This window comes from Triplophysa rosa, unplaced genomic scaffold (genome assembly GCF_024868665.1).
Source record: "Triplophysa rosa unplaced genomic scaffold, Trosa_1v2 scaffold8_ERROPOS95132, whole genome shotgun sequence".
Taxonomy (NCBI): Eukaryota; Metazoa; Chordata; class Actinopteri; order Cypriniformes; family Nemacheilidae; genus Triplophysa; species Triplophysa rosa.
In genome coordinates this window covers 34,830-62,424 of record NW_026634908.1, presented here as the reverse complement: position 1 = coordinate 62,424, position 27,595 = coordinate 34,830, and the positions used below count along the sequence as shown (strand labels likewise).

General features: G+C 40.4%; 1 protein-coding gene across 1 annotated transcript in view; it reads left to right on the top strand.

The window, feature by feature from the left end:
- Nucleotides 1–403: 403 nt before the first annotated feature.
- LOC130551322 (netrin receptor DCC-like) overlaps nt 404–27,595 on the top strand; it is a gene marked incomplete at its 5' end in the record, with an annotated part of 31,191 nt that continues 3,999 nt past the window's right edge. The window contains one exon of the mRNA XM_057328896.1: nt 404–727. Coding sequence (XP_057184879.1) covers nt 404–727 — 324 coding nt within the window. The remainder of the gene's footprint in view (nt 728–27,595) is intronic.

Genomic DNA, 27,595 nt, shown 5'->3' with positions numbered 1-27,595 from the left:
GTGGGAAGTGACAGGTGCGTTTGGTATGATCGCAGGTTCATTGTGGATTCAGTTTTTTTCTCAGCAGCTATGAATTAACATGTGAATGAGCGTCGCTGTGTGGAGCGTTGCTCTTTGTGCTGAGACAGCAGTTCAGTTACACTGAGACGTTCATCCGTGCTGTACCATGAATATGTATGAAAACTACATGAGACGTGTATGACGAAAGAGAAATAAAGCAGGGGAAAAATGAAAGAATCTACAGTGACAGAAACATCTCACTGTGTTTAATGGGCTTTACTCAGATGAGTGAGAATCTTCATCTGGATCTTGATGTTTGTCGAGCAGATCTTCTCTGAACCATGTTCACGACCTCAAGTCAATCAATGATTACCTCATCTCTCTCTCTCTCTCTCGCCCGCAGGCTCGGATCCTCCGCGCGCTTTCATCGAGCTGCGTTTGGTGTTAGAGCCTCAGGACGTGGTGACGGTTCGAGGAGGCGTCCTGCAGCTGGACTGTGAGGCGCGCTCGGATCAGGGCGTCCCGCTCATCTCCTGGAAGAAGGACGGAGTTCTCCTGAGCGCTGTGGTGGACGACAGGAGACAACAGCTGTCGAACGGATCTTTACTGGTGCAGAACGTCGTTCACTCGCGGCACCACCGGCCGGATGAGGGATCGTACCAGTGTCTGGCCACGCTGGAGGGCGTGGGGGCCGTCATCAGCCGGACCGCCAGAGTCATCGTCTCTGGTGAGAAGAAGTTTAACAAACTAACGCTTTTCTGTTCGATGGATGAGGATTTCTATTCGTGACAGTAGAGCGCATTTCTCTTTTACAGCTCAGCACATTCTACAGAGTCTCACATGTTTCTCTCAGGAGAAATGAAAAGAGAATCAAGTGAGAGTGTCTGGAGGTGTAAATGAATGTCAAATCATCTGGATTTGAGTTGATTTTGAGATCTTCAAGAATATTGACTTTTGATTGTAAATCTGAGCTCAGTTGGACACCTTGTTGACATCACTTCTCAAACTCTCATGACAGACACATTTCTGACTCTCTTTCTCAAGAGAAACATCTGAGACGCACATGAGACTTTAAGATAAAAGTAATCTCATTGATGTCTATGAGAAATAAGAGTCATAACAGTGAGTGGGGATGAGAAAATGGTTCTATTAAATATTCACTGATATTGACATATGGCTGACGATTTATTGTCTATTAAAGAATTGCGATTGTGGCGATTAATTGTCTGTTTTAAGGCTTTGACAATATAACTCTTAATGACAATTTAAGACAATTTATTCACACCCGCGCCACTTTCTCTCTTCAAATGACCCGCGGTGCGCGTGCGGCACTCCGAAAAGTTTATACTAGTTATACTATATCCATATTCTTTAGGCCGACGCGCCTAAAAAAATGTGTGCATCGCATTTGCGTGCGCCTGCCGCGCATCTACATTTAAAATAACAAATATGTGCGCAGAAAAGACGCGAAATGTGAATCGGGCCTAATTTATCTAATGAAGAAAAGATGTACTTTAGAAATGTGAAAATGTTGTAAATAACTAATATTATTTACTGTAGAGTGACATTAACAGAGAAGACAATAATTGCAGTTATCTGAAACAATTGCGATGACGACAAATACTTGCGATGAGAGGATTATTCAATAATTGTGACAGCCCTAGTTCTGTGTGTCACTATATCATTATTCCAGTATGGGTCCATATACTGTATGTACTGTAGCGCCTCATAACCTCTCTCACAGTATGTCCTGAGATTAAAGCTTCAGTCTCTCGTTCAGAAGGTCACACACACGTTCAGTCTCAGTGAGATGGTCTTCTCTCAGTCTGTCCTGCTGTGATGTGAGCTGTGTTTACAGACGCTGTGATTCGGGTCAGCGTGAGAACCAGTTCGGTCTCTCTGAAGGACACTGTAAACCCTTCCTGTAACCGCTCGAGTGTTTTCACCCGCTGGCCGGCGTGACTGTGAACGGGTTTCTCACCATCCATTAACTCAGAGTCACATTCAGCAATGGTTTTAAAGACTCCAGTTGGCAGGTCTGCTGGTATCAGACCCCGTGCTGAATTACTATTATTATTATGATTATCTCAAGATAAATGAAGAAGAGAGAAAGTCATTACAGTCATTTAGCAGTAACCTTCAGAAGAACATGACATGTTTGAGCGTTGTGTGTGAAGAGCAGATAAAGCCTTCGTTTCTAAATGAGCACAAACTCATTGTGTCTGATGTTTCTATTGTTGCACAGAAAGACAATTTATAACGTGAGAATAAAAATCATTTACTGATAGACTCCAGTGTTCTCTCGCTCTTATTCTCTTGCTCTCTCTTTCGCTGTGTGTGTTCATTTATGTGTGTGTTCAGTTGTGTGTGTTTGTGTTCATTTGTGTGCGTGTATGTGTGTGTGTGTTCATTAATGTGTGTGTTCAGTTGTGTGTGTTTGTGTTCATTTGTGTGTGTGCGCGTGCGTGTGTGTGTAGCTGTACTATAGATAAATTGTGAGGATTGTAGTTTGTGTATTGTGTCACTCTCAATGATAAAGTGCCACAGTGTAAAGTCATCCAGCCTCAGGAAATCTGATTTATTGAGTCAAGGTCACATTCAACTCACTGTGTGTTTGTCTTGTTTACAGTAACTGTAATAACCCACAATGCACTGCACTCTCTGGAGTTTCACTTACAGCACAAGAATCATTGACCGTTTCTTTGTATGCATTCTTCAGCGGCCATTGTATCCATCAGAGAAGATGAAGCGTGGCTGAAAGAGCATCTGCGCAGACCTGCGCAGTTACAGAACGTTTAGCGTTGAGTCAGAAATGAAGCTCTGCTGAGTTTGTGCTCCCTCATGTGGGACAGCACGAGAGCTTCACTTCATTCACGTGAAGAGAGAAAAACAGCCGTTCATTTATCATAAAGCACCTGTGGAGATGCACACACGCACACGCTCACACGCTCTCTCTCTCTTTAATACACAGAGACTGTAAATGAGAGATTACACGCGTGTCACGGGCGGCGCTCTACCTCCGCTCACATGTAATCCACTTATAATGACTGAAGGTCCCAGACGTCTGCTAAGCAAAGTGTGAGCGATAAATCTGTGAAATGAAATGAAGGTGGACCTGCTAACATCTCTCTCAGTGTGTGTGTGTGTGGGGGGGGGGTTCTGTCTGTGTTTTCTATTTGGATATTTGACTATATCAGTGTGCTGACCTGAAGTACACATCTTTGGTTTGTGTGTGTGTGTGTGTGTTTGTGTGTGTGTGTGTGTGTTATTTTAGGCCCTCTTGTCATCTCCAGACCTGATTTGGGATCTGATTGTGACTGACGCCTGCATGTGTGTGTGTGCAATTAAATGTGTTTTTATTATATAATCAACAGTTGTGTATCTCATATTATAACAGGAGGAGATGAATGAAGGTCTCCGATTGATTGATTGATTGATTGATTTCATCAGATGTGATGTCCGCTGGACGCACGTAAACACAAACACAGGAGAGTACAGTCCAGTGTGAACCAGGTTCAGTTCATGTGAAACTGTGTAAAGATGAAACTAAATTACCCAGTGAATGTCTGAGATACACACAACCCTTCATTACTCTACAAATCTACATAAAAATCACAACACACACACACACACACACAGAGGCACACGCACACACTCTCTGTTACACACACACACACACACACACACAGAGGCACACGCACACACTCTCTGTTACACAGTTACACAAGATGTGTGTCAGTCGACCCAACACACACACTTTGTTTACACACACAGTGTCAACACACACACTTCTCCTCTCAAAGACAGCAGACACACCACATGTTGGTGGGTTACCTGGGATTTCTTTATCCGTACATCTGCTGAAATTCTCTCCTCTGTGTTAGATGCCAAGCTCTGCTCAATGCCTGTTGACAACATTGCTATTTTTACTATTTCAGTAAAGTAACAAAATGTCACTACATGATGTTATAGTTACAGGCAGTGGTGGACAGTAACGAAGTAAATTTACCTGAGTACTGTACTTAAGTACACTTTTTGAGTATCTGTACTTTACTTGAGTATTATTTTTTCTGAGTACTTGTACTTTAACTTTACTACATTTGAAAGACAAATATCATACTTTTTACTCCACTACATTTATAAAAAGGTCCAAAAGTAGAAATGGTTTCTATGCAGCGGGGTTTCCTGTGTGCGCAATTTATCTGGCTTGCGATCTGCCAGGACCTTTTACTGTTGCCAAGTATTTCAGTTTTTCTAAGCTCGCGGTTTTCCGGCAAGCTTTGAATGGCCATTTGGCAGATTTTTTAACAAAATCTGGCAACTCTGGGATCTTCCCCGCTAAACTAATGTAAACGTAGGCGCTGCTACACCGATTGATAGCGCTCTAAAAAGGCAAATAGAACAATAAAAGACGAAAAAGGGCACATGTTAAAGTGTGGTGTAATCATCTGTGGGTTACGATCAGTCAAAGATCGTAGAAACATTGTCATGAAAATGATCGCATAACGGCTAAACGGTAAATAAGCAGTCACACACACCTTGAGCTACGCTGTGCGTGTTAACTTCTGATCTGCTGCTATATCATTTAAAGCGATTTGGAAAATGAATGATGTTTTTACTGAAGTAACTATAGTTGAAGTATTCCTGTATATTATAAAAACAATAGAACCCAATGCCCAAAATACAACAGAAAATGTAATGGATGTAATGGTTATAATGGGAATTGTACATGATACTTGTTGTCTACTTGTATGTGATGGATTCTATTGGTGGGATAGTAAATCCTATTGGAAATAACCCAAAACACACTACAAAGAGGAATTTAATTTAAAAATCTCATTCTAAGTTCAAAAATGTATTGTTTTTTTTCAGCAGGGATGGTATTTGCAGTAAAACCACAGTATCCACATATTTACCATTTTCTATATATAGGAAACCATACTCCAATTAATAATCTTTTAGTAAAACCACAGCAACTAAACAATACCATAGTTTCATTATATCTTATTTTAGCTATAGTTTATGTTTGTAGTTAAATTATGGTAATAGCAAATGGTAATAAATCCAACAAACACATGGCTTCTACACTTTACTATTTACAAGAACCTTACTACTACTGGTAAATTGCTGCTAAAACTGGTAAAGGGAATATACAAAATAAAAGAACACTGCTCATAAATACATATAGGCCTAGGGGGCTAATGAGGATAATTAGGCTAAATGATCATACAGGATTATATCTAAACTAAACATATGTGGCTAAACATATAAAGCTCTTAAAGGAGTTGCTCACTGCAAAATTTGCCCCCATTGACTTTCCATAGTAGGAATAAAAATGACTATGGAAAGTCAATGGGGGCAAATTTTGAAGTGAACTACTCCTTTAATACAACTGATACTGTGAGCTACTCAGTGTATTCAGTAGGTTGCTTCAGAGGCATAAGGTATACGACAATAAAACAATGCACAACTGACATAAAGGAAATTTACTTTTAATACTTGAGTACTTTTAAAAGCACGTACTTCTGTACTTTTACTTCAGTAAGAATCTGTCTTTACAACTTTTACTTGTAGTGGAGTAATATTTGACCAGTAGTATCTGTACTTTCACTCAAGTAAGGAAGTTGTGTACTTCGTCCACCTCTGCCAAATACTGAATGCAATATTTGTGTGCATGTTTTAATGTATTACCTATTAGTAAAAGCAACAAAAACTGTATAAAAGCAAAAAAACTAAATGCAATAAATAACAGAAATACAAAAAACTGGCCCGCACCCTATTTATACTTTTGGTATCTGGCCCTCAAAGAAAAGTAGTTGAAGACCCCTGCTGTAAAGCTTCGATACATTTACATTTTATCCAAAGCGTCTTACATTGCATGATACTATACATTTTTGTGTTGTTTCTGAGTATGTGCGATCCCTGGGATGGGTCCCATCATAAACATCATCTGAAGCCACTCTGAGCTTCTGTTATGTAATAAGAATATCCTGACGCCAGGACGCCCGCCATCACCATCGCCATCACCATCGCCATCGACCTGCAGCTCCTCCACAGATAAAGACATTCCTGCTGGGAACCAAGAATTCCTCCTCACGTGACCTTCAGAAGAATGAAGGCTCTCTCTGTTTCACTCAAACGTCTGCGTTACTCAAGCATGTTGTTCAGTAAATGATGCTGGATGATGTGACGGGACGAAAGGTCAGCGCTGCACCTCATCTGCGCTGTTAAATGAGCTTCAGTGTCATCGACACTTTAATGTCAAGCCATCGTCTCAAAAACACCACAAACACAGAGTTTCTCCAGTGAGTGACGCTGTGAGCGATCAAACCCCAAACTCCTGTTGGGATGCTCTTCACTCTTCTTCANACACACACAAACAGACACTCTCACATACACACACACACACACTGACACAGACACACAGACACACACATACACAAACACACACACAAACAGACACTCTCACACACACACACACACACACTGACACAGACACACAGACACACACATACACAAACACACACACACACACACAAACAGACACTCTCACATACACACACATGCACACACACGCATGCACACACGCAGACACAGACAGACACGCACACACACACGCACACACACGCACACACACACATGCAGACACTGACACACGCACACACAAGCACACACGCAGACACTGACACACACACAGAGCAACAGCGCAACAACATGCATCTCTCTAACGACAAAACGCACTACACAACAACCGCAGAATAAAACACCGCAAACACCCGAACAACACTCTCTGTTACACACCACACCAGGCACAACAACACACTCCACATATCTCTCTCACAAAACCAGACAACCCACAACAACCAAACCCGGAACACATCAAACACACATCATCACAACTACAACAAACAACACACCGACAGATTCACACCAACCCACGCAGCACACTCTCATTCTCACAGACAAACATCAACCACACTTCTCACCCTACACACACACCAAGCCGCCACAACACAAACTATCCTCTCACAGACAGACAGACACACACACAACAGCACAGAGGCACACGACACACCACTACTCTCTCACCAGAAGCTAAACGCCACAACACACAGAGGCACCCCACGCGCACACTCTCTGTTACACACCACACAGGCACACCAACTACTATCTCTCTCACAACAGACAGACGACCGCACATTCACACCACAAACACAACAGGCACAGACACACACTATCTCCTCTCACAGACACGACAAAACTACACTACAGCGCACGACACACACATCATACGCAGCGCGAACGCACACACTCGTCGACACACCACAAGGACACAACACAACTATCTCTCTACAGACAGACGCACACACACACACACTATCTCTCTCACAGGGGACAGTACAACAAGGACAACAACAAGCAAGCACACATCTCACACACACACGCACACACACACACACACACACACACACACGACACACACACACAGACACACACACACACACACACACAGACACACACACAACAACGACAAACACACACTGACACACGCACACACACACACTGCACACACACACACACACACACACGCACGCACACACACACACACACACGCACACACACTGCACACACACACACGCACACAGAGACACACACTGCACACACACACACACACACACACACGACACGCACGCACACACACACACACACACACACACGACACGCACGCACACACACACACCAGACACACACACACGACACACACACACAACACCACGCACGCACACACACACGCACGCACACGCACGACACGCACACACACACACACACAGCACACACACACACCCACACACACGCACACACACACACACACACACACACACACACACACACACACACACACACACACACACACACACACACGCACACACACACACACACACACACACACGCACACACACACACACACACACACACACACACAAGCACACACACAGACAGAGACAAACACAAACACACGCACACACACACACGCACACACACACACACACACACACGCACGCACACACACACACACACGCACACACACGCACACACACACACACACACACACACACACACAACACACACACATCACACGACAACCACACACGCACACAAAACACACGCCACACACACGACACACACACACGCACGCACACCACAACACACCACACACACACGCCACACACGACACACACGCACACACACACACACACACACACGCACACACACACAGCACACACACACGCACAGCACACACACCACACACACACACACACACAGCACACACACACAGCGCGAAGACACACTCAGAGCATGACACCAACACAACGCACAACCATCAAGAACACACAGCACACAGCACAAGCAGCACACACACACACACACTAACGTACACACACACACACGCCACCCACTACACACACACACACACACACACAAGCACACACACACACACACAAGCAAACACCATGCACAAGCAACAGCACACACAGCAACACAACACACGCATGCAACACACACGTTTCACACACGCAGACACACCAATCTAGACAAACACTGCAAACACGCACACACACACGCACGACACACCACACACCACAGACACAGCACGCGGACACACACACACGCACCACACACACCGACAGCACACACACACACACACACGACACACACAGCACACGACAACACCAAACAACACAACCACAACAACCACACACACACACGACACACACACACTATCTCTACTCACAACAGACATGCTGCACACACACAACTCTCTTACGCACACACACAAACACACACACAGACACACACCTATCCTCTCACAGACACAACGCACACACACACACTAACACGTCACCACAACAGACACGACACACACACACACACAGAGGCACACGCACACACTCTCTGTTACACACACACACACACACACACTATCACTCCACAGACAAACAGCCCACACACACCCACACACACAGGCACACACACACTATCTCTCTCACAGACAGACATGCGCACACACACACTCTCTTACGCACGCACAAACACACACACACAGACACACACTATCTCTCTCACAGACAAACGCACACACACACACACTATCTCTCTCACAGACAGACAGACACACACACACACACAGAGGCACACGCACACACTCTCTGTTACACACACACAGGCACACACACACTATCTCTCTCACAGACAGACGCACACACACACACACACACACACACACACTTGAGTGTAGTAAACATGTTTTTGCATGAATCTGTTATTCTTTCTGTTCCTGTGTGACTCTCTTCAGTCGTGATGATTAAAAAGCGCTGGAGCGATGTGTTCACGTCTCTGCAGTCTCACCCTCATCATATCAAAGTTTAATGTCAATCCCAGAAGCTGTTTACACTTTATTCAAATGCAGCGTCACATGTTATTTAAAGTGTCTGCTTCTGAAGTGTCTCTATAGGGGCTGTTTGCATTCTGGGATGATTTGCCAAGGTACACGCTTACTCTCGTGTTCGCACCACACGAACTGGCCGGAATTTTAGTTTGGGAGAACCTTTTACTAAAACACTTTCCTCAAACATCAAATCACAGTCTTAACAATTTATCATCAAAGTATAATGTCGTGTTTTGCAGGACTCTCTCTCTCTCTCTCAGTTTTGTAGTGTTTTGACTTGATGATGCATGAGTTGGGTCTTGTTGTTGTTATTAGACAGAGCCGCTGTGCAGATGTACTTCAGTGTTTCTCATCTGTTGCTCCGTTCGTGACCTATTTTCTGATGTGGAAGTCCAGTGTTTGTGTGTGTGTGTCAGAGGACAGAATGTGTACACATCGTGTTTGATTTCCTCATTTTCTGTTCAGAACACCGAAGCTTCAGCTCTTATGGTTAATTCTCAGTGAACTTTATTCTCAGTAATGATGGTGTAGGGACACCATGAGTCATGTGCCCACCGGAACCTCAGAAGCTTTCATTCTCTAGGTTTTTAGGACATTTAAACATGGTTTTTATAGTCAAAGTAATTATTTATCATTTCAAGAGTTCATTTCCAAAAAACATAACTCTGTTTTTAAAAATCAAAGAATAACCATGAGGTGTTAATCTATAAACAGGTAAATGGATGCATTTCAGGGCTCGACGTTAATGCTTGTCCGATTGTCCGGGACAAGTGAATGTTTTGTATGGGCAAGTGAGAGAGAATTTTGAAAAAAAAAATAATAACAGTGCTACGAAAACATCGGCCCGTGCTAAGAATAATAAGAATAGGTGCATTAGACAGAGCTGCGTGTTTTTATGAATTGCGTTTCAATCAATCAATCAAAACTTTATTAAGGACTCTTGCGGTCCAGAGATACACACAAACCTACATTCACATTATCATGTGTTTACATATAAGCTACAACGCCAATTGTTCCACAACCTAGAAAAGAACCTGACTGAACTAAGTGCTGAGTTCGCTAGCAACGCCAAGGTCATGGGTTAGATCCCTGGGGATGGCACATAGTCAGAATCAAATGTATAATACAGTGTAATGTAAGTCGCTTTGGATAAAAGCGTCTGCCAAATGCATAAATGTAAATGTAATGTAAACATATGGCTGGCACTGCTCCATCTTAAGCACTCTTAAGCAGCAGCCTCATACCGTCATTATATGCCACATTAAGTTTTTGCATACTGCTCTTTCTATATCGCCGCTCAAATGGGCCGTGTGCATAGGGGTACAATACTGTATGCCTTAAATAATGTAGTCTTCACAGGACCTGAACACATGTTGAATTTGCGAATCAACATGTTTGCTTGCGCATAAATCATACGACACTGTCTGTAAATATCCCTATCGTCAGACAGGTCCTCAGTTAGATGATGAAGTATGACACATGAAGTATTTAACCTCATCACATACTTTAAGAACAGAACCAGAAAGAGAGAAATCAGGAAATGACAATTTCCGTCCTCTTTAGTTCTAACTATCATAATGTTACTTTTCTTTGAATTATATTTGATGTCATGGTCTAGACCATATTGAGAGCAAATCATCAGTAACTGTTGAAGACCACCACTATATGGGCAAAAAATCACCAGATCGTCTGCATACATCAAGTGGTTAATAGTGGTGATACCCACCCTACAGCCTGTTCCACAATTGTTTAGCAGCTTTGATAAATCCTTAAATATTAAGAAAGGGAGACCAAATGCTTCCCTGCCTGACGCCATTACTCAACTCAACTCAACTTTATTTATATAGCGCTTTTACAATTTTCATTGTTACAAAGCAGCTGTACATGAGACACATTGACTATAAGCAAAACAATCAAAGTTGTACCTGCAAAAACAAGAAAAAGTTGAAAACACAGAAGACAGACATACCCACAACAAAACACTCCACACACACAATATGCACACGTACTAACACACAGACACGCACGCACACACACACGCTCAGTGAGAGCACACATTTAGGATAAAGGAGAGAGAAGCACAGGTCAAATATAACAGATAATAAATTCCTATATGCAATATTAATTAAGTAAAACTTTAAAATTCTAAAGCAGCCCCCCCGGTCAGGCAGATAGTGCAAAAACAGTATGCAAACGGTGGCGAGGAACCCAAAACTCTAATCGAGAAAAAAAACCTCAGGAGAACCCAGGCCCAACCAGGGGATTCCAGTTCCCCTCTGGCAAAAGCTGCTGCCTCTGCACAAGCTCCAGAGAGCTTGCACAACAAGGCTAAATAAAATAAATAAACTTAATAATAAAATAAATTATAGTTACATACATTAAAAGGTTCAGATACATGATTACCCCATTTTACATACATTAACTGATGAGCATTCCAAAAAGCCAGAATTCTTACCAGAGATTTAGGAATTATATAGCTTGTAAAACAGTTTTTCATGATTTACACGATCAAAGGCCTTGGAAGCATCAATAAAACACATAAAAATTGTGGAATTATGGCTGTTATTCAAATCTAAAATCTACTTTAAAGCAAAAATACACTTCTCTTCTATGATAACTCCTTCAATGCAGGTTAAAAGCTTGGACAGTACTCTGTGTTTTGAAGCGCACATCAACAAGATTACTAGGTGGGCTTACTATCACATTGGTAATATGAATCGCCTCCGCCCTGCCCTCTCAACAAGGAGCCCTGCGACTCTGGTCCATGCTCTCGTTACCTCACGTATCGACTGCTGCAAAGCTCTTTTCTATGGTCTTCCCCACAAACTCTTACACAAGTTACAGTTAGTGCAGAACTCGGCTGCACGAGTAATCACTAGAACCACCAAGATGGATCACATGTCTCCTGTTGTCCAACAACTTCACTGGCTTCCTGTCACACAGCGTATTGAATTTAAAATCCTGCTTCTTGTCTATAGCTCTTCATAACCTGGCTCCATCCTATTTATCAGACCTACTGTTAGCCTATACCCCCTCTCGAACTCTTGGATCATCATCTACATCCTCCCTAGTTCTTCCTCGGATGCGCCTGGCTTCTATGGGATCTCGGGCTTTCAGCTATGCTGCTCCTCACCTGTGGAACATGCTTCCACAGGACATTCGTAATTGTGACTCTCTCACTACTAATAAATAACGTCCTCTCAAGTCAATAACCTTGGATAAAGTACTGGCCAAGGCCGGTAATATGCTGTTTATCTTACCAGTTTTGTCTTTAATAATAGGCACCAACATAACAGACAAAGTAGCATCAAGTAAAATACCATGGACTAAAAACCCAGTAAAACAAATGGCAAGCAAAGCATAATGTTCTGCAGATATCTTATCCCTACCCAGGGATATTTTTGAGGAGGTCGCCACTGAGCGTTTTTAAAGTGCTTCCAATGGTAGCGCCACACTTTTTAAAAATGCCAGGCTAGTGAGAGAGAGAGAGAGAGAGAGCTGTGCAGGTCTCAGGGAAGGTGCATTTCCTGACCTCAAGAGGTGCTCTAGCGGCAGACACGACCGACTGTTCTATGCCGGATCGACCATAGACGTATATATATATATATATATATATATATAAATAACTAGATGCCGCATTGGCCGCTTTGCTCCGCTGCTACGATACGCCAATGGCGCCGCCATATTGGTGAGGGCAACAGTGCACTAAAAGCCACTGAACCCAATGGGAGAGCTGCGCTTTTTCGGCATTAAAAGCACAATCACGTTTACATTTCTTAACATATTTCAATGGTTTACGATATACGTATAGAGTACAACTTTACCATGTCTCTAGTTGCTTCGTTTCTCGATTATAGCTACTTTAAAATTAATGGTTGTCATAAGGAAATGTGAAATCCATTATTTGTGCCTGTTATTCGTGAGAATCCACTAGATGGCACCATGTTCAGTGATAGGTTGTAGACAAGCAACAGAATAAATGACCACATTGCAGTAGTCGAGAATAAAACAGACATGTAGTTTAGAGATTGTTTCTGAGATTTATTTGAATCATCGAACAAAACACCCAAGGTTATATAGTTTAATTTACGTACGTGTTATATAAAAACAAATGTTTTTCACTGTGGAAATGGCTTTTTCTGTAGTAATTTTAGACGATAAAAAGATAAAAGATGTTCTTTTATTTATCCGGTAAACCCGTTACAGCAGTAAAACATGATGTATGTGATATAGTAAATCAAATAACACTGCCGTGCATTGTAAGTATGAAATAGCAGTATATAGTCACATAGTAAAGACGCATTGTTTTGATTTTCCTCATGATTTTAAAGTGAACGAGCTGTGTTCTGATCATGTGCATTTAATCTACCTTAAATTATTTCACATTAGCCATGTGTAGACCATAATTAAGCCTAAACGACTGCTTGACAAGCCTGAGTTTTAACAGTTCCGTATGACAATACATACATTTATCAAGTCTAACCATCTTTAACTGGAGCCAAAATGTTTCTGTACTCCACGTAAATAGAAAAGTATTGAAATTAGTTGAGAAATGAAAACGATGTTGTGTTTTTATCCAGACAACTGCAGCTCCACCATTCACTCGTATGTCTTTGTAGTTGGCTTTTGCCCTCACCAATATGTCGGCGGCGGCGTTGACGTCTAGTTTGGCATTAACGTCTAGTTATATATATATATATATATATTAGCGTTGCATGTTGTATATGCGCATTAATATTCATTTGAACACTTGCATCTGCCTTTTTGCGGTGTTTATCTCCTAAAGGAATGTGCGTTTTGAATGACTTGGACGAGATAATGATTCAAATTAGCGTTTTGAACGAGTTGGTTAAATGATTCAGTAACTCATTGGAAAATTGACGCCACCTACTGGCCGTTTTAGTTCTGCATTTAAAGTAAGCCTAATATTTCCCTTTATAAAGACTGCTGTATCAGTAGCCGGGTTTCCATCCAAAGTTGCGAATTTAGCTTATGCGCAAAATTGGAATATCGCATAAAACATTTTCGAATAAGCACCGTTTCCATCCAAATAGTCAACCGTCACTTCCTAATAAACTGCCACTAAATATCAGTAAGAAAAGTAGCCACTGAATATAATGATTTTCATATAGAATAATACTTGCGCAAGCAGACGATTACGAAACACATTAAATGCGGTTCTTTGTGGATGCCTGCTGTTTGGGGAACAGTCGTGACAGTTCTAAGAGGCAATTACAGAATACTTTGACGACTTTGCTCAGGCATTTAAGAATGACCGTAACAACATTTCTTATGCTGTGTAACAAGATCAGTTCTCTGGTTAGTCAGGTTACGCCGTCTCATAGTGCAGTTACGTGGCTTTTTGGAGGAATTTATTCGGCAAATGCGTTTCCATCTCCCATTATTCGCATTAACCCTTTTTCGCAAAACTGAAAAACCACCTCAAGTGAGCGTAAAAACTTTTTGCGAATTAAGGGTTTTTAATTCGAAATTTGGCGTTTCCATCACTCGTTTCTGATGCGAAACTTCAAAATGCGAATAAAACCAGAGTGATGGAAACCCGCTTAGTGATTGTCCCACATTTGAATTAGTTCCCACGTGAAAAATGATCTAGTGTACTTTAGTATTTACTACAGTAAACTACTAATAGACACTAGTGTTTTTGAGTCTTACCATAGTAAATATTTAAGTATACTACAGTATTTGCTACAATTTATCGAATTACTACAGTTAATACAACAAAATATTCTAGTGCAAAGTATAATACAGTTTACTACAGTAAATACAAAATGTTTCATCTAAATCTGTGTTTTTGTATAGATTTGAATTATATGGCACAGCATCGTGATACTACTTGGTATCGAGATACTTCAGCTGGTATAGTATCGTAAGACATGTTTATGGTACCGTGACAAGCCTAATATATATGTCTATGGGATCGACGCCCGGTTCGAGGTCCTACACGAGCAGTTTCTCGCCAGCACTCTGCTCTCCATTTATTCCATCTGCGCAGAAAACTCTGTGGAATTCCCTGGATTTTAGCGCTTGTAATACGCCCTTTTCACATGACGTCACGCATCTTCCGTTCTGCCGCGAAGCAGTGTATCATTACTTCCGCTAGCACTCCAGTTCATAAGGTGGCGGTAATGCACCTATAAGCTGATTTGCCAACCGCCAGCAAAACTCAAGAAGAAGAAGTTACTTCCGCTAGCGCCTCAGAATGGAGTTTACCAAGTGGCTTGCACATCTGCCACAAATACGTCTAGATGATGTACAACGTCTTGCAGACAAATTTTCGCTAAGGACAAGATCAAAGCTAGAGAAAGGATACAAATTCTTCGTTGAACAGTACCTGTTTGATTATGAAGGTAAGTGTTTTGTTTTCTTTTTGTGTTAGCGAAGGTGCTAGGATAAGTACTTGAATACGTGTTCTGTCAGTTTTTTTTTCTCACTGTTGTTAAATTCCAGCGCGACGGCAAAACGGAAGTTCTTCTTCTTCTTGTTTGTTGCTAGACGGATGTTATGATACACTGCTTTGCAAAAAGGCGGAAGTTAAGTGACGTCATTGTGAAAAGGGTGTATTGACAAGTAGACACACACAATGTGAGCATGTTAGTAGAATGCGCTGTGATGGAGTTTAATGAGACTGAGGACGAACAATGTGGTATTTGAGACGTTTAAAACGAAACTAATCGGCGGGAGAAGTTCGGGGAATGTAATTGGTTATAAGACACCGCTGTATCACTTCACATCCGTATCACAGGCAAGCATGAACGACGAGGCGAATTCTCTTGAATAAAATTTTATTTTGCAGGTTATCCTTTACGTTGTGTTGTGAACAATGGCGAAAAAGATGTCATTATTACAAACTAAAATCAAGATAACTAACGGTAAACAACTAAGGCCCTTCTCGTAAATAATAAAATAAAATAATATAGCTCCTTTTTCTTACAGTATTAATATATAAATATGGTCTTGACATGCACCTTTGTCTGTTGGGTTCAAATGGTAAAACACATTTTAACTATTATGCAGGATTTTTTCCCAAATTGTAGGGTGGATATGAGCAAGAAAGTCTACAGATTCCGTAATGACCCTGCTTATTGGGGAAAACAACTTTAAAAGAAAAACTTTATGTGAGGCAAAACCTAGGAGAAGGAAGATTTAGACACAACAGATAACAAAGTATTTTTTATTAAAAAAATTAAATTCATGTTATATGACTCTTTAAAAAACTATTTGGCGCCTGCTTTTTTTCCCCTAATGGGAGCCCAATGGGCTCTTTAACTGATTCTGGAGCCCTGCTAACCACATGCACTTGCTTACTTTTAACATCGATAATTGCGTCATTAAACTTCTTGTGAGTAGACAGTCATAGTTTCATTATTTAATTCAATATCACCCACTATAAAAGGCTTACTTTTAACACATTAAACAGCTCATTGATAATGTTTTTGCCACGTTTGAGTAATTTCCTCTACCCCACTAACACCTTAACAATTTATTGGCCAAAGATGTTTAACAATTAATTCATTCTTTCCAGAAATCCTTTGCATTTATTCCTTCGCAATTTCTTTTGCAAGTGAATCAGCCCTCATTGACTTCTTCATTGTTGGTGTATTATGCACGGCGGGAATCCTGTTTATTTACATTAGAATACGGTCATCAGGGCTGCTACTGCGTGTCTGAGTGATTTGAGGGACATGTTTCACAACTACAGGAGGTGATGGCGTTGGATTTGTTCTGCGTCCGCACTCTCCGGGGATATAAAACATGAACGTCATCCTCTCAAGTTTGCTCTGAAAGTTTAGTTTACGAGCTTTTTACCGTCTTCCCGACGGGCCCGTCAAAAATAAAAGTCCCGTTAACTTGAAACACTCAAGACGAAAACAATACCTCAAGTGTACTATAGTTATCCTGCTAAAGGAAATTGTAGTACCCTTGTAGTAAATTTATAAAACTGTAGTAAACACTATAGTAACTTATAGTAAGGGTTCAACAAACACTAGATATCTAGGGAAATTTTACTGCATATAACACATATGTCTACTACAGGTAATTTCTTGGACAAAATCAATATTCCTCTATTGATATAGTAAAAAAATAATACACAGGAAACTTCGAGAAAATAAAATACAATATTAGGTAAACTAATAATGACTATGGCCCATGATTTATCCATGCTATGGTCAATTTTTAAGTTTATCTGGCAGACACTAGGTAAAAACATCTTAAGCAAACTTAACCAATCAGGATCCGAAACAATTATATTGACACTTCAAATATAACATTTTTTTTTTATCTCGGACAAGTAATATTTATACTCGGACAAGTGAATGACAAATGTATTGCTCTGAAGGGACAAACCACAAGACAATGCTTAGTGTCAAGCCCTGCATTTATTGTTACCTCATGTGCAGGTTATTAAAAAAATAAGACTATTCTCAGCAAAAGATTGAGAAAATCCTTAAGACTTCTTTTTGGAGAAATGCTCTTTATGGGACATTTTACAGATTTCTTATAGTTTATCTTGTGTTTTTTTTTAGCTGTTTGTGGGATCCATATTAACCGCCCCCCCACTCACACACTGTCCACTTAACTTGTAGAACAGTCCGGCCCTTCAGGATGTCTCAGCGGGTGGCTGTTCAATTTAGTTTATATGGAGCGATTGTGTGAATTCGTTAGTAATGAGGGCCGGGCGGGACGCGTTGACCTGACGGTTTGAAGGAACCCCCGTACCACGGCCATTTAACGAGAGCAATGACAAACACAAAACTGCTCTGTGATCAGTGAAGAGACTGACTGAGCAGTGTAACACTGAGGAGCAAAAGCATTGTGGGGTCATTAGTGTGATCTTCATTAGCCCGGTGAGGTTCCTGGCCTTTGTGTCGGACTGAATGCCATTTCACAGCATCCGACTGTAAAGCTGTTGTGATGATGATTGTGGTGTAAAAATCCCCTCTTCAGTAGGTCATAGAGACGTGAGCGATTGATTGACTCATCACTGACACCTCATTGAGGTTCACTGCGTTTCAATTAGAAATGAACAAAATATGAGAAAAGCATTGACCGCTTGTACACGATTTACTTTCACAGACCTGAGGATCACACCAGCAGGACACTCGCTGGGCTCACTATATATTACCAGTGTGTGTTCTTCACCGCAGGGTTTTGATGTTTGGTGTGTGGCTGTCTGATGTCATATCACCATCACTGTTTCATTCAACTGGTGACAATGACTCCACAATCTTCACACCAAGTAATAGTTTGACCCAGTATTAATAACAGAAAGATGCAATAAGAGAGGATGCTGTGTCTGGAAACCGCTCACTCCTTCACTATTCCCTATTATAGGCCAATGACACTTGAGTCCACTATATGGACACCTCACTTACATATAAAGCATGCGGCCTGACAGTCACTGTCGCAGACCTTCGTCATAAACACAATGATTAGCTATATAATTACACCTAATATATTGTGGGCTTTGTGGGATTGTTCTATTAAAAATACTCAAATTCATTTCTCACGTTAAAGTCCAGGTAAATTAAAAAATGACAAATGCCCTATTTTTTCATGAAATATTGCAGCGTTTATAGTAAATAGGTTTTATCATTTGTGGGTCGGTTCTCCTTTTTAAAATTCGGCGGTTACCCACAATAAATCTTCAGTTAAAATCTGAACAAATGCACTTCCTTCCTGTAGTGACTATCCATCTGAAATCGACACCATGTTAGACGGCTTGCGTGGGAGCATCCGTTAACTCCTCCCCTTCAACCATCAGTCTGCTGCCAGCTTTCATTATCATAAATGCAATGGCTGTTTTTTACCACATCCAATCAAGTCGCAGAGAAAGACGAAAGCCACCCCACTTTCCATTTCACTNAAATGGTTGTGCGTGAAAATCCCAGTAACTGAGCAGATTGTGAAATACTCAGACCGGCCCGTCTGGCACCAACAACCATGCCACGCTCAAAATTGCTTAAATCACCTTTCTTTCCCATTCTGACGTTCAGTTTGGAGTTCAGGAGATTGTCTTGACCAGGACCACACCCCTAAATGCATTGAAGCAACTGCCATGTGATTGGTTGATTAGATAATTGCATTAATGAGAAATTGAACAGGTGTTCCTAATAATCCTTTAGGTGAGTGTATATATATATATATATTAGCGTTGCACGGTGTACCGGTGCTACGGTATGCCTCTCTATTTTGTATTTTGTAATGTTGTATATGCGCATTAATATTCATTTGAACACTTGCATCTGCCTTTTTGCGGTGTTTATCTCCTAAAGGAATGTGCGTTTTGAATGACTTGGACGAGATAATGATTCAAATTAGCGTTTTGAACAAGTTGGTTAAATGATTCAGTAACTCATTGGAAAATTGACGCCACCTACTGGCCGTTTTAGTTCTGCATTTAAAGTAAGCCTAATATTTCCCTTTATAAAGACTGCTGTATCAGTAGCCGGGTTTCCATCCAAAGTTGCGAATTTAGCTTATGCGCAAAATTGGAATATCGCATAAAACATTTTCGAATAAGCACCGTTTCCATCCAAATAGTCAACCGTCACTTCCTAATAAACTGCCACTAAATATCAGTAAGAAAAGTAGCCACTGAATATAATGATTTTCATATAGAATAATACTTGCGCAAGCAGACGATTACGAAACACATTAAATGCGGTTCTTTGTGGATGCCTGCTGTTTGGGGAACAGTCGTGACAGTTCTAAGAGGCAATTACAGAATACTTTGACGACTTTGCTCAGGCATTTAAGAATGACCGTAACAACATTTCTTATGCTGTGTAACAAGATCAGTTCTCTGGTTAGTCAGGTTACGCCGTCTCATAGTGCAGTTACGTGGCTTTTTGGAGGAATTTATTCGGCAAATGCGTTTCCATCTCCCATTATTCGCATTAACCCTTTTTCGCAAAACTGAAAAACCACCTCAAGTGAGCGTAAAAACTTTTTGCGAATTAAGGGTTTTTAATTCGAAATTTGGCGTTTCCATCACTCGTTTCTGATGCGAAACTTCAAAATGCGAATAAAACCAGAGTGATGGAAACCCGCTTAGTGATTGTCCCACATTTGAATTAGTTCCCACGTGAAAAATGATCTAGTGTACTTTAGTATTTACTACAGTAAACTACTAATAGACACTAGTGTTTTTGAGTCTTACCATAGTAAATATTTAAGTATACTACAGTATTTGCTACAATTTATCGAATTACTACAGTTAATACAACAAAATATTCTAGTGCAAAGTATAATACAGTTTACTACAGTAAATACAAAATGTTTCATCTAAATCTGTGTTTTTGTATAGATTTGAATTATATGGCACAGCATCGTGATACTACTTGGTATCGAGATACTTCAGCTGGTATAGTATCGTAAGACATGTTTATGGTACCGTGACAAGCCTAATATATATGTCTATGGGATCGACGCCCGGTTCGAGGTCCTACACGAGCAGTTTCTCGCCAGCACTCTGCTCTCCATTTATTCCATCTGCGCAGAAAACTCTGTGGAATTCCCTGGATTTTAGCGCTTGTAATACGCCCTTTTCACATGACGTCACGCATCTTCCGTTCTGCCGCGAAGCAGTGTATCATTACTTCCGCTAGCACTCCAGTTCATAAGGTGGCGGTAATGCACCTATAAGCTGATTTGCCAACCGCCAGCAAAACTCAAGAAGAAGAAGTTACTTCCGCTAGCGCCTCAGAATGGAGTTTACCAAGTGGCTTGCACATCTGCCACAAATACGTCTAGATGATGTACAACGTCTTGCAGACAAATTTTCGCTAAGGACAAGATCAAAGCTAGAGAAAGGATACAAATTCTTCGTTGAACAGTACCTGTTTGATTATGAAGGTAAGTGTTTTGTTTTCTTTTTGTGTTAGCGAAGGTGCTAGGATAAGTACTTGAATACGTGTTCTGTACGTTTTTTTTTCTCACTGTTGTTAAATTCCAGCGCGACGGCAAAACGGAAGTTCTTCTTCTTCTTGTTTGTTGCTAGACGGATGTTATGATACACTGCTTTGCAAAAAGGCGGAAGTTAAGTGACGTCATTGTGAAAAGGGTGTATTGACAAGTAGACACACACAATGTGAGCATGTTAGTAGAATGCGCTGTGATGGAGTTTAATGAGACTGAGGACGAACAATGTGGTATTTGAGACGTTTAAAACGAAACTAATCGCGGAGAAGTTCAGGGAACGTATTTGTTATAAGACACCGCTGTATCACTTCACATCCGTTCACAGCAAGAATGAACGACAGGCGAATTCTCTTGATAAATTTTATTTGCAGTTATCTTTACGTTGTGTTGTGAACATGCGAAAAAGTGTCATTATTACAAACTAAAATCAACATAATAACGTAACAACTAAGCCCTTTCGTAATAATAAAATAAAATATATAGCCTCCTTTTTCTTACAGTATAATATATAAATATGGTCTTGACATGCACCTTTTCTGTTGGTTCAAATGTAAACACATTTTAAACTATTATGCAGATTTTTCCCAAATTGTAGGGTGGAATTAGCAAGAAAGTCTACAGATTCCGTATGACCCTGCTTATGAGGGAAAACAACTTTAAAGAAAAACTTTATGTGAGCAAAACCTAGGAGAAGGAAGATTTAGACACAACAGGATAACAAAGTATTTTTTATTAAAAAATGTAAGTTCATGTTATATGACTCTTAAAAAAATAATTTGGCGCCTGCTTTTTTCCCCTATGGGAGCCAATGGCTCTTTAACTGATTCTGGAGCCCTGCTACCACATGCCTTGTTACCTTTTAACATCATAATTGCGTCATAAACTTCTTGTGAGTAGACAGTCATAGTTTCATTATTATCAATATCACCCACTATAAAGGGCTTACTTTTAACACAATTAAACAGCTCTTGATAATGTTTTTGCCACGTTTGAGTAATTTCCTCTACCCCACTAACACCTTAACATTTATTGGCAAAGATGTTTAACAATTATTCATTCTTTCCAGAAATCATTTGCATTATTCCTTCGCAATTTCTTTGCAAGTGAATCAGCCCTCATTGTATTTTTCATTGTTTGTATATGCGGGCGCGGAATCCTGTTATTTACATTAAATACGTCATCAGGCTGCTCTGCGTGTCTGAGTGATTGAGGTGAGCAGTTTCACATACTACAGGAGTGATGGTCGTGGATTTGTCTGCGTCCGCACTCTCCGGGGATATAAAACATGAACGTCATCTCTCAAGTTGCTCTGAAAGTTTAGTTTACGAGCTTTTTACGTCTTCCCGACGGCCCGTCAAAATAAAAGTCCCGTTAACTTGAACACTCAGACGAAAAAATACTCAAGTGTACTATAGTATCTGCTAAAGGAAATTGTAGTACCCTTGTAGTAAATTTATAAACTGTAGTAAACACTATAGTATACTATAGTAAGGTTCAAAAACACTAGAGTATCTAGGAATTTTACTGCATATAACACAATGGTATACTACAGTAATTTATGTGGACAAAATCAATATTCCTCTATTGTATAGTAAAAAAATAATACACAGAACTTCGAGAAAATAAAATAAATTTAGGTAAACTAATAATGATATGGCCATAATTTATCCATGTATGTCATTTTTAAGTTATCTGCAGACACTAGGTAAAACACTTAAGCAAACTTAACCAATCAGGATCCGAAACAATTATATTGACACTTCAAATATAACATTTTTTTTTATCTTCGGACAAGTAATATTTATACTCGGACAAGTGAATGACAAATGTATTGTCTGAAGGACAACCACAAGACAATGCTTAGTGTCAAGCCCTGCATTTATTGTTACCTCATGTGCAGGTTATTATAAAAAATAAGATATTCTCAAGAAAAGATTTGAGAAATCCTTAAGACTTTTTTTGAGAAATGCTCTTATGGACATTTTACAGATTTCTTATGGTTTATCTTGTGTTTTTTTTTTAGGTGTTTGTGGATCCATATTAACCGCCCATCACACACTGTCCACTTAACTGTAGACAGTCCGGCCCTTCAGATGTCTCAGCGGTGCTGTTCAATTAGTTTATATGGAGCGATGTGTGAATGTGTTAGTAATGAGGCCGGGCGGACGCGTTGACTGACGTTTGAAGACCCCCGTACACGGCCAATTAACGGAGCAATGACAACACAAACTGCTCTGTGATCAGTGAAGAGACTGATGAGCAGGTAGACACGGGAGCAAAGCATTGTGGGTCATTAGTGGATCTTCATTAGCCGGTGAGGTTCCTGGCCTTTGTGTCGACTGAATGCCATTTCACAGCTCGACTGTAAAGTGTTGTGATGATGATTGTGGTGTAAAAATCCCTCTTCAGTAGTCATAGAGAGTGAGCGTTGATTGACTCATCACTGACACCTTCATTGAGTTCACTGCGTTTCAATAGAAATGAACAAAATATGAAGAAAAGCATTGACGCGTGTACACGATTACTTCACAGACCTGAGGATCACACCAGCAGACACTCGCTGGCTCACTATATATTACAGTGTGTGTTCTTCACGCAGGGTTTGATGTTTGTGTGTGCTGTCTGATGTCTATCACCATCACTGTTTCATTTCAACTGTGACAGATGACTCCACATCTTCACACCAGTAATATTTGACCAGCATTAATAACAGAAAGATGCAATGAGAGAGATGCTGTGTCTGAAACCGCTCACTCCTTCACTATTCCCTATATAGCCAATGACACTTGAGTCCACTATATGGACACTCACTTACATATAAAGCATGCGCCTGACAGTACTGTCGCAGACCTTCGTCATAAACACAATGATTAGCTTATATTACACCTTATATTGTGGCTTTGTGGATTGTTCTATAAAATACTCAAATTCATTTTCACGTTAAAGTCCCAGTGAAATAAAAAATGACAATGCCTATTTTTTCATGAAATATTGCAGCGTTTATAGTAAATAGTTTATCATTGTGGGTCGTTCTCTTTTTAAAATTCGCGTACCCACATAATCTTCAGTTAAAATCTGAAAATGCACTTCCTTCCTGTAGTGACTATCCATCTGAAATGACACATGTTAGACGGCTTGGGCGGAGCATCCGTTAACTCCTCCCCTTCAACCATCAGTCTGCTGCCAGCTTCATTTCAAAATGCAATGGCTGTTTTTACACATCCAATCAAGTCGCAGAGAAAGACGAAAGCCACGCCCACTTCCATTTCACTCGGATATTTGTCAAAATACGGAAGTAAAAACGATCGCAACTTCTGGTTCACAGGGACTTTAAGTGTCGCGTTTATTGTATTAGTTTAAAATAAAGAGAACAAAACAACAATCACATTTATTTGCAGGCGTGCTTATTTATCACGTTTAGTAAAATTATTTCATATATTTAAAATTAAACACCACTGTTTATCTCATTCATTTAATCTGCTTATTCTTTAAACGTAAAAAATAACTGTCAACATAAACAAACACAAGTGTGTATAAACATACATTCGTAGCATTAACTGTCAGTGTCCTTAGGCTAATTCTGATCAAGCGGCCGTCTTGTGTTGTATCATGGGAAATAGTGAGTGAGCATCGGATGTAAACTCACTCAAAATCAGAGTGCATTGTGGGTAAAAAAAGAGTGAACGAATGTAAAGAATGAAGTAGTTCACTCAGGTTTCAATACTACAAAATGGTGGACACCTGATACACTATAGGGCTATAGGGAGCGGTTTCAGACACAGCTATATCTCTTTAATTTCTCAGTTATTTCTCCTGGACATCAATGAGATTCAATGAAGAGCAAATGGAAACTTTTGCTTATGTCTCACCTGCGTCTCAGATATTTCTCCTGAGAAAAAGAGTCAGAAACCAAAAACAAATATCTGCATTAGACTTTCAGAAGAGATGTCAAACGTCAGTATTATTAAACATCTGAATATGAACATTTCCCGTCAGATTGACTCAAATCCAGATTATTTGACCTCAACAATCTACATTCATTGATTTGAAATCTCAGCAGTGTTTCTCTTTAACAAAAGAACATTGAGTGTCTTCACTCAGGTCCTCTGCAGTCTAATATTTCTGTGTTTGGGGAATATGGCAAGTGAATAATTACTCATTCTCTCTGTTAATTAGATTTGGACAGGGTCTCGTCTCATTTGCATATGAACAGTCTCGCCATGATAGCAGATAATGAGGACGGTGGAGTGAAGCACGTTCAGAACACACGCGTGTGAGATTTCACATGTCCAGCTGAACAGATATTCTGCATCTGCTGATTAAAGAGAGACACAACAGAAACACAAAACATCTGTAAAGTCTGTAAACTCATGATTTTTAGCTGCATAAATGAACATTTTTCCAGTGTATGATTACAGTTCACACTTCACAGCAGGATCAAGCTTTTGGATGTTTGCAGATTTATAATCTCACATGTTTATTTAGCTGCTTTGTGTTTGTCATGGGATCAGCTGCTGGGTTCAGTTCGGTGTGTTTGGACGTATGGATGGAGATCATGCTGATCATGTGATTGACAGATGAGTTTTGAAGTCTGTCTGTGATCAAACCATCAATGAGAATAATTGAAGTGTGCAGTGAGATGAGGCCAGTCGAACACAGCAGGGGTGCGCTCCTCACACACACACACATCATAAAATCAGGGCTCTAGACTGCGTCCAAAATGGTCGCAAATACGATATTTTTTATAACGTGCGAGGTAAAATTGCACAGGGTCGCATTGGTGCGAGTGCGTAAAATGATTTTTTGCCCCGCCAAAAAGATTTATTGTAATTTTTAACGTGATTTATGAGCGGTGAATGACGCGCTTGTGATAGGTGCAGGAAAGAGAGCTTGTGAACTCCCTCTGTCTCCAAACTACAGTGTGTGTTTGACTTCAAAGCAAGGTCGGAAGTCAGAATCCATGTTTCACGTGGCACATTCTGAGAATATTTTTAACTGAATTACAGCTGGGTGTGAATGTGCTCAAAAACACGTTGCCTTTTCTTCCCTGACAAGTGTTCCGCACATGCAGCCGACATGAAGGAAAAATCCTATCCAGTGAAGGGTTTTCCGTGATAATCTTTTGCAATGTGCTGGCTAACAGCTGTGAAAAACAAACAGCTCGTCAATGAGGAATGACTCATTTGAACCAATTAATTTAGTTGAAACAACTCATATGTCCAACACTGAACTCACAAGACTCACTGTCTGAACCCATCACATCAGTCACTGAAAACACCACAGAACACACGAGTGCTTAGACCATTTAACAAGAGTGGTTAGTAAGATTTTGTATTTAAAGTGTATTTATGACAATGTGTAGTAAAGGGCATATATAATAATTTAGTTCTGAGTTGCTTTTGAGTTTTGAGATAGCTGATTTAATTATATTTGATGTGGTAAAAATAAAGACTGTTATTTAAAAATAAGGTCTGGCAAATGGAGGCCAGTGGCAAAATGACAGCTTTTTGCAAAGAGGAGGATGATGGAGGATTGTGAATGTGTGACAGGTCAGATTTGTTTCAGATCATTTCATAGCCAATATATAACTTGAAAGAACTTACAAAACTAAATAATGTATAAAACAACAAATACAATGTTTCACAGAGTGACAGATTAACAGAACGATTCATCAGCTGGGGTCATTATGATTGCTATAAAAAAGCGTGACACCAAATTGTAAGTTGGTGCGACCAACTGATGTGTACATGTTGTCAGTCAGTGAGTCTCTGTAAGTGATAGTCCTGTACAGTAACCCTCAATCTGTTTCATGTTCCTTCATTTGACCCGTGTCTGTTGTGAAGCTGTTTATCAGAGTTTATATACGGCAGCCCGAGGCTTCACGCCTTCAGCAAACACTGATAATTGAAGGCAGTTTAGTTGAGGATGTTCACAGTAATCACAGCGATAACATGCACAGCTCCAGAGATGGATTTTGTTGGCAAAAAGCTGAGAAATAATTGGCCTTCCCTTGTGGATTAAACTAAAGCTGCGGTCACACCGGTTATTAACATACGTGTACTGCCAGAACACATGCATATTTCACCATGACAATATTTTATCTTATTATTAAACTAGGGTCAGCTCATTTGTCTAGAGTTCATACATTTATGTAAAATGCACGCACACATACACACACGCACACACACACGCACGCACACACAC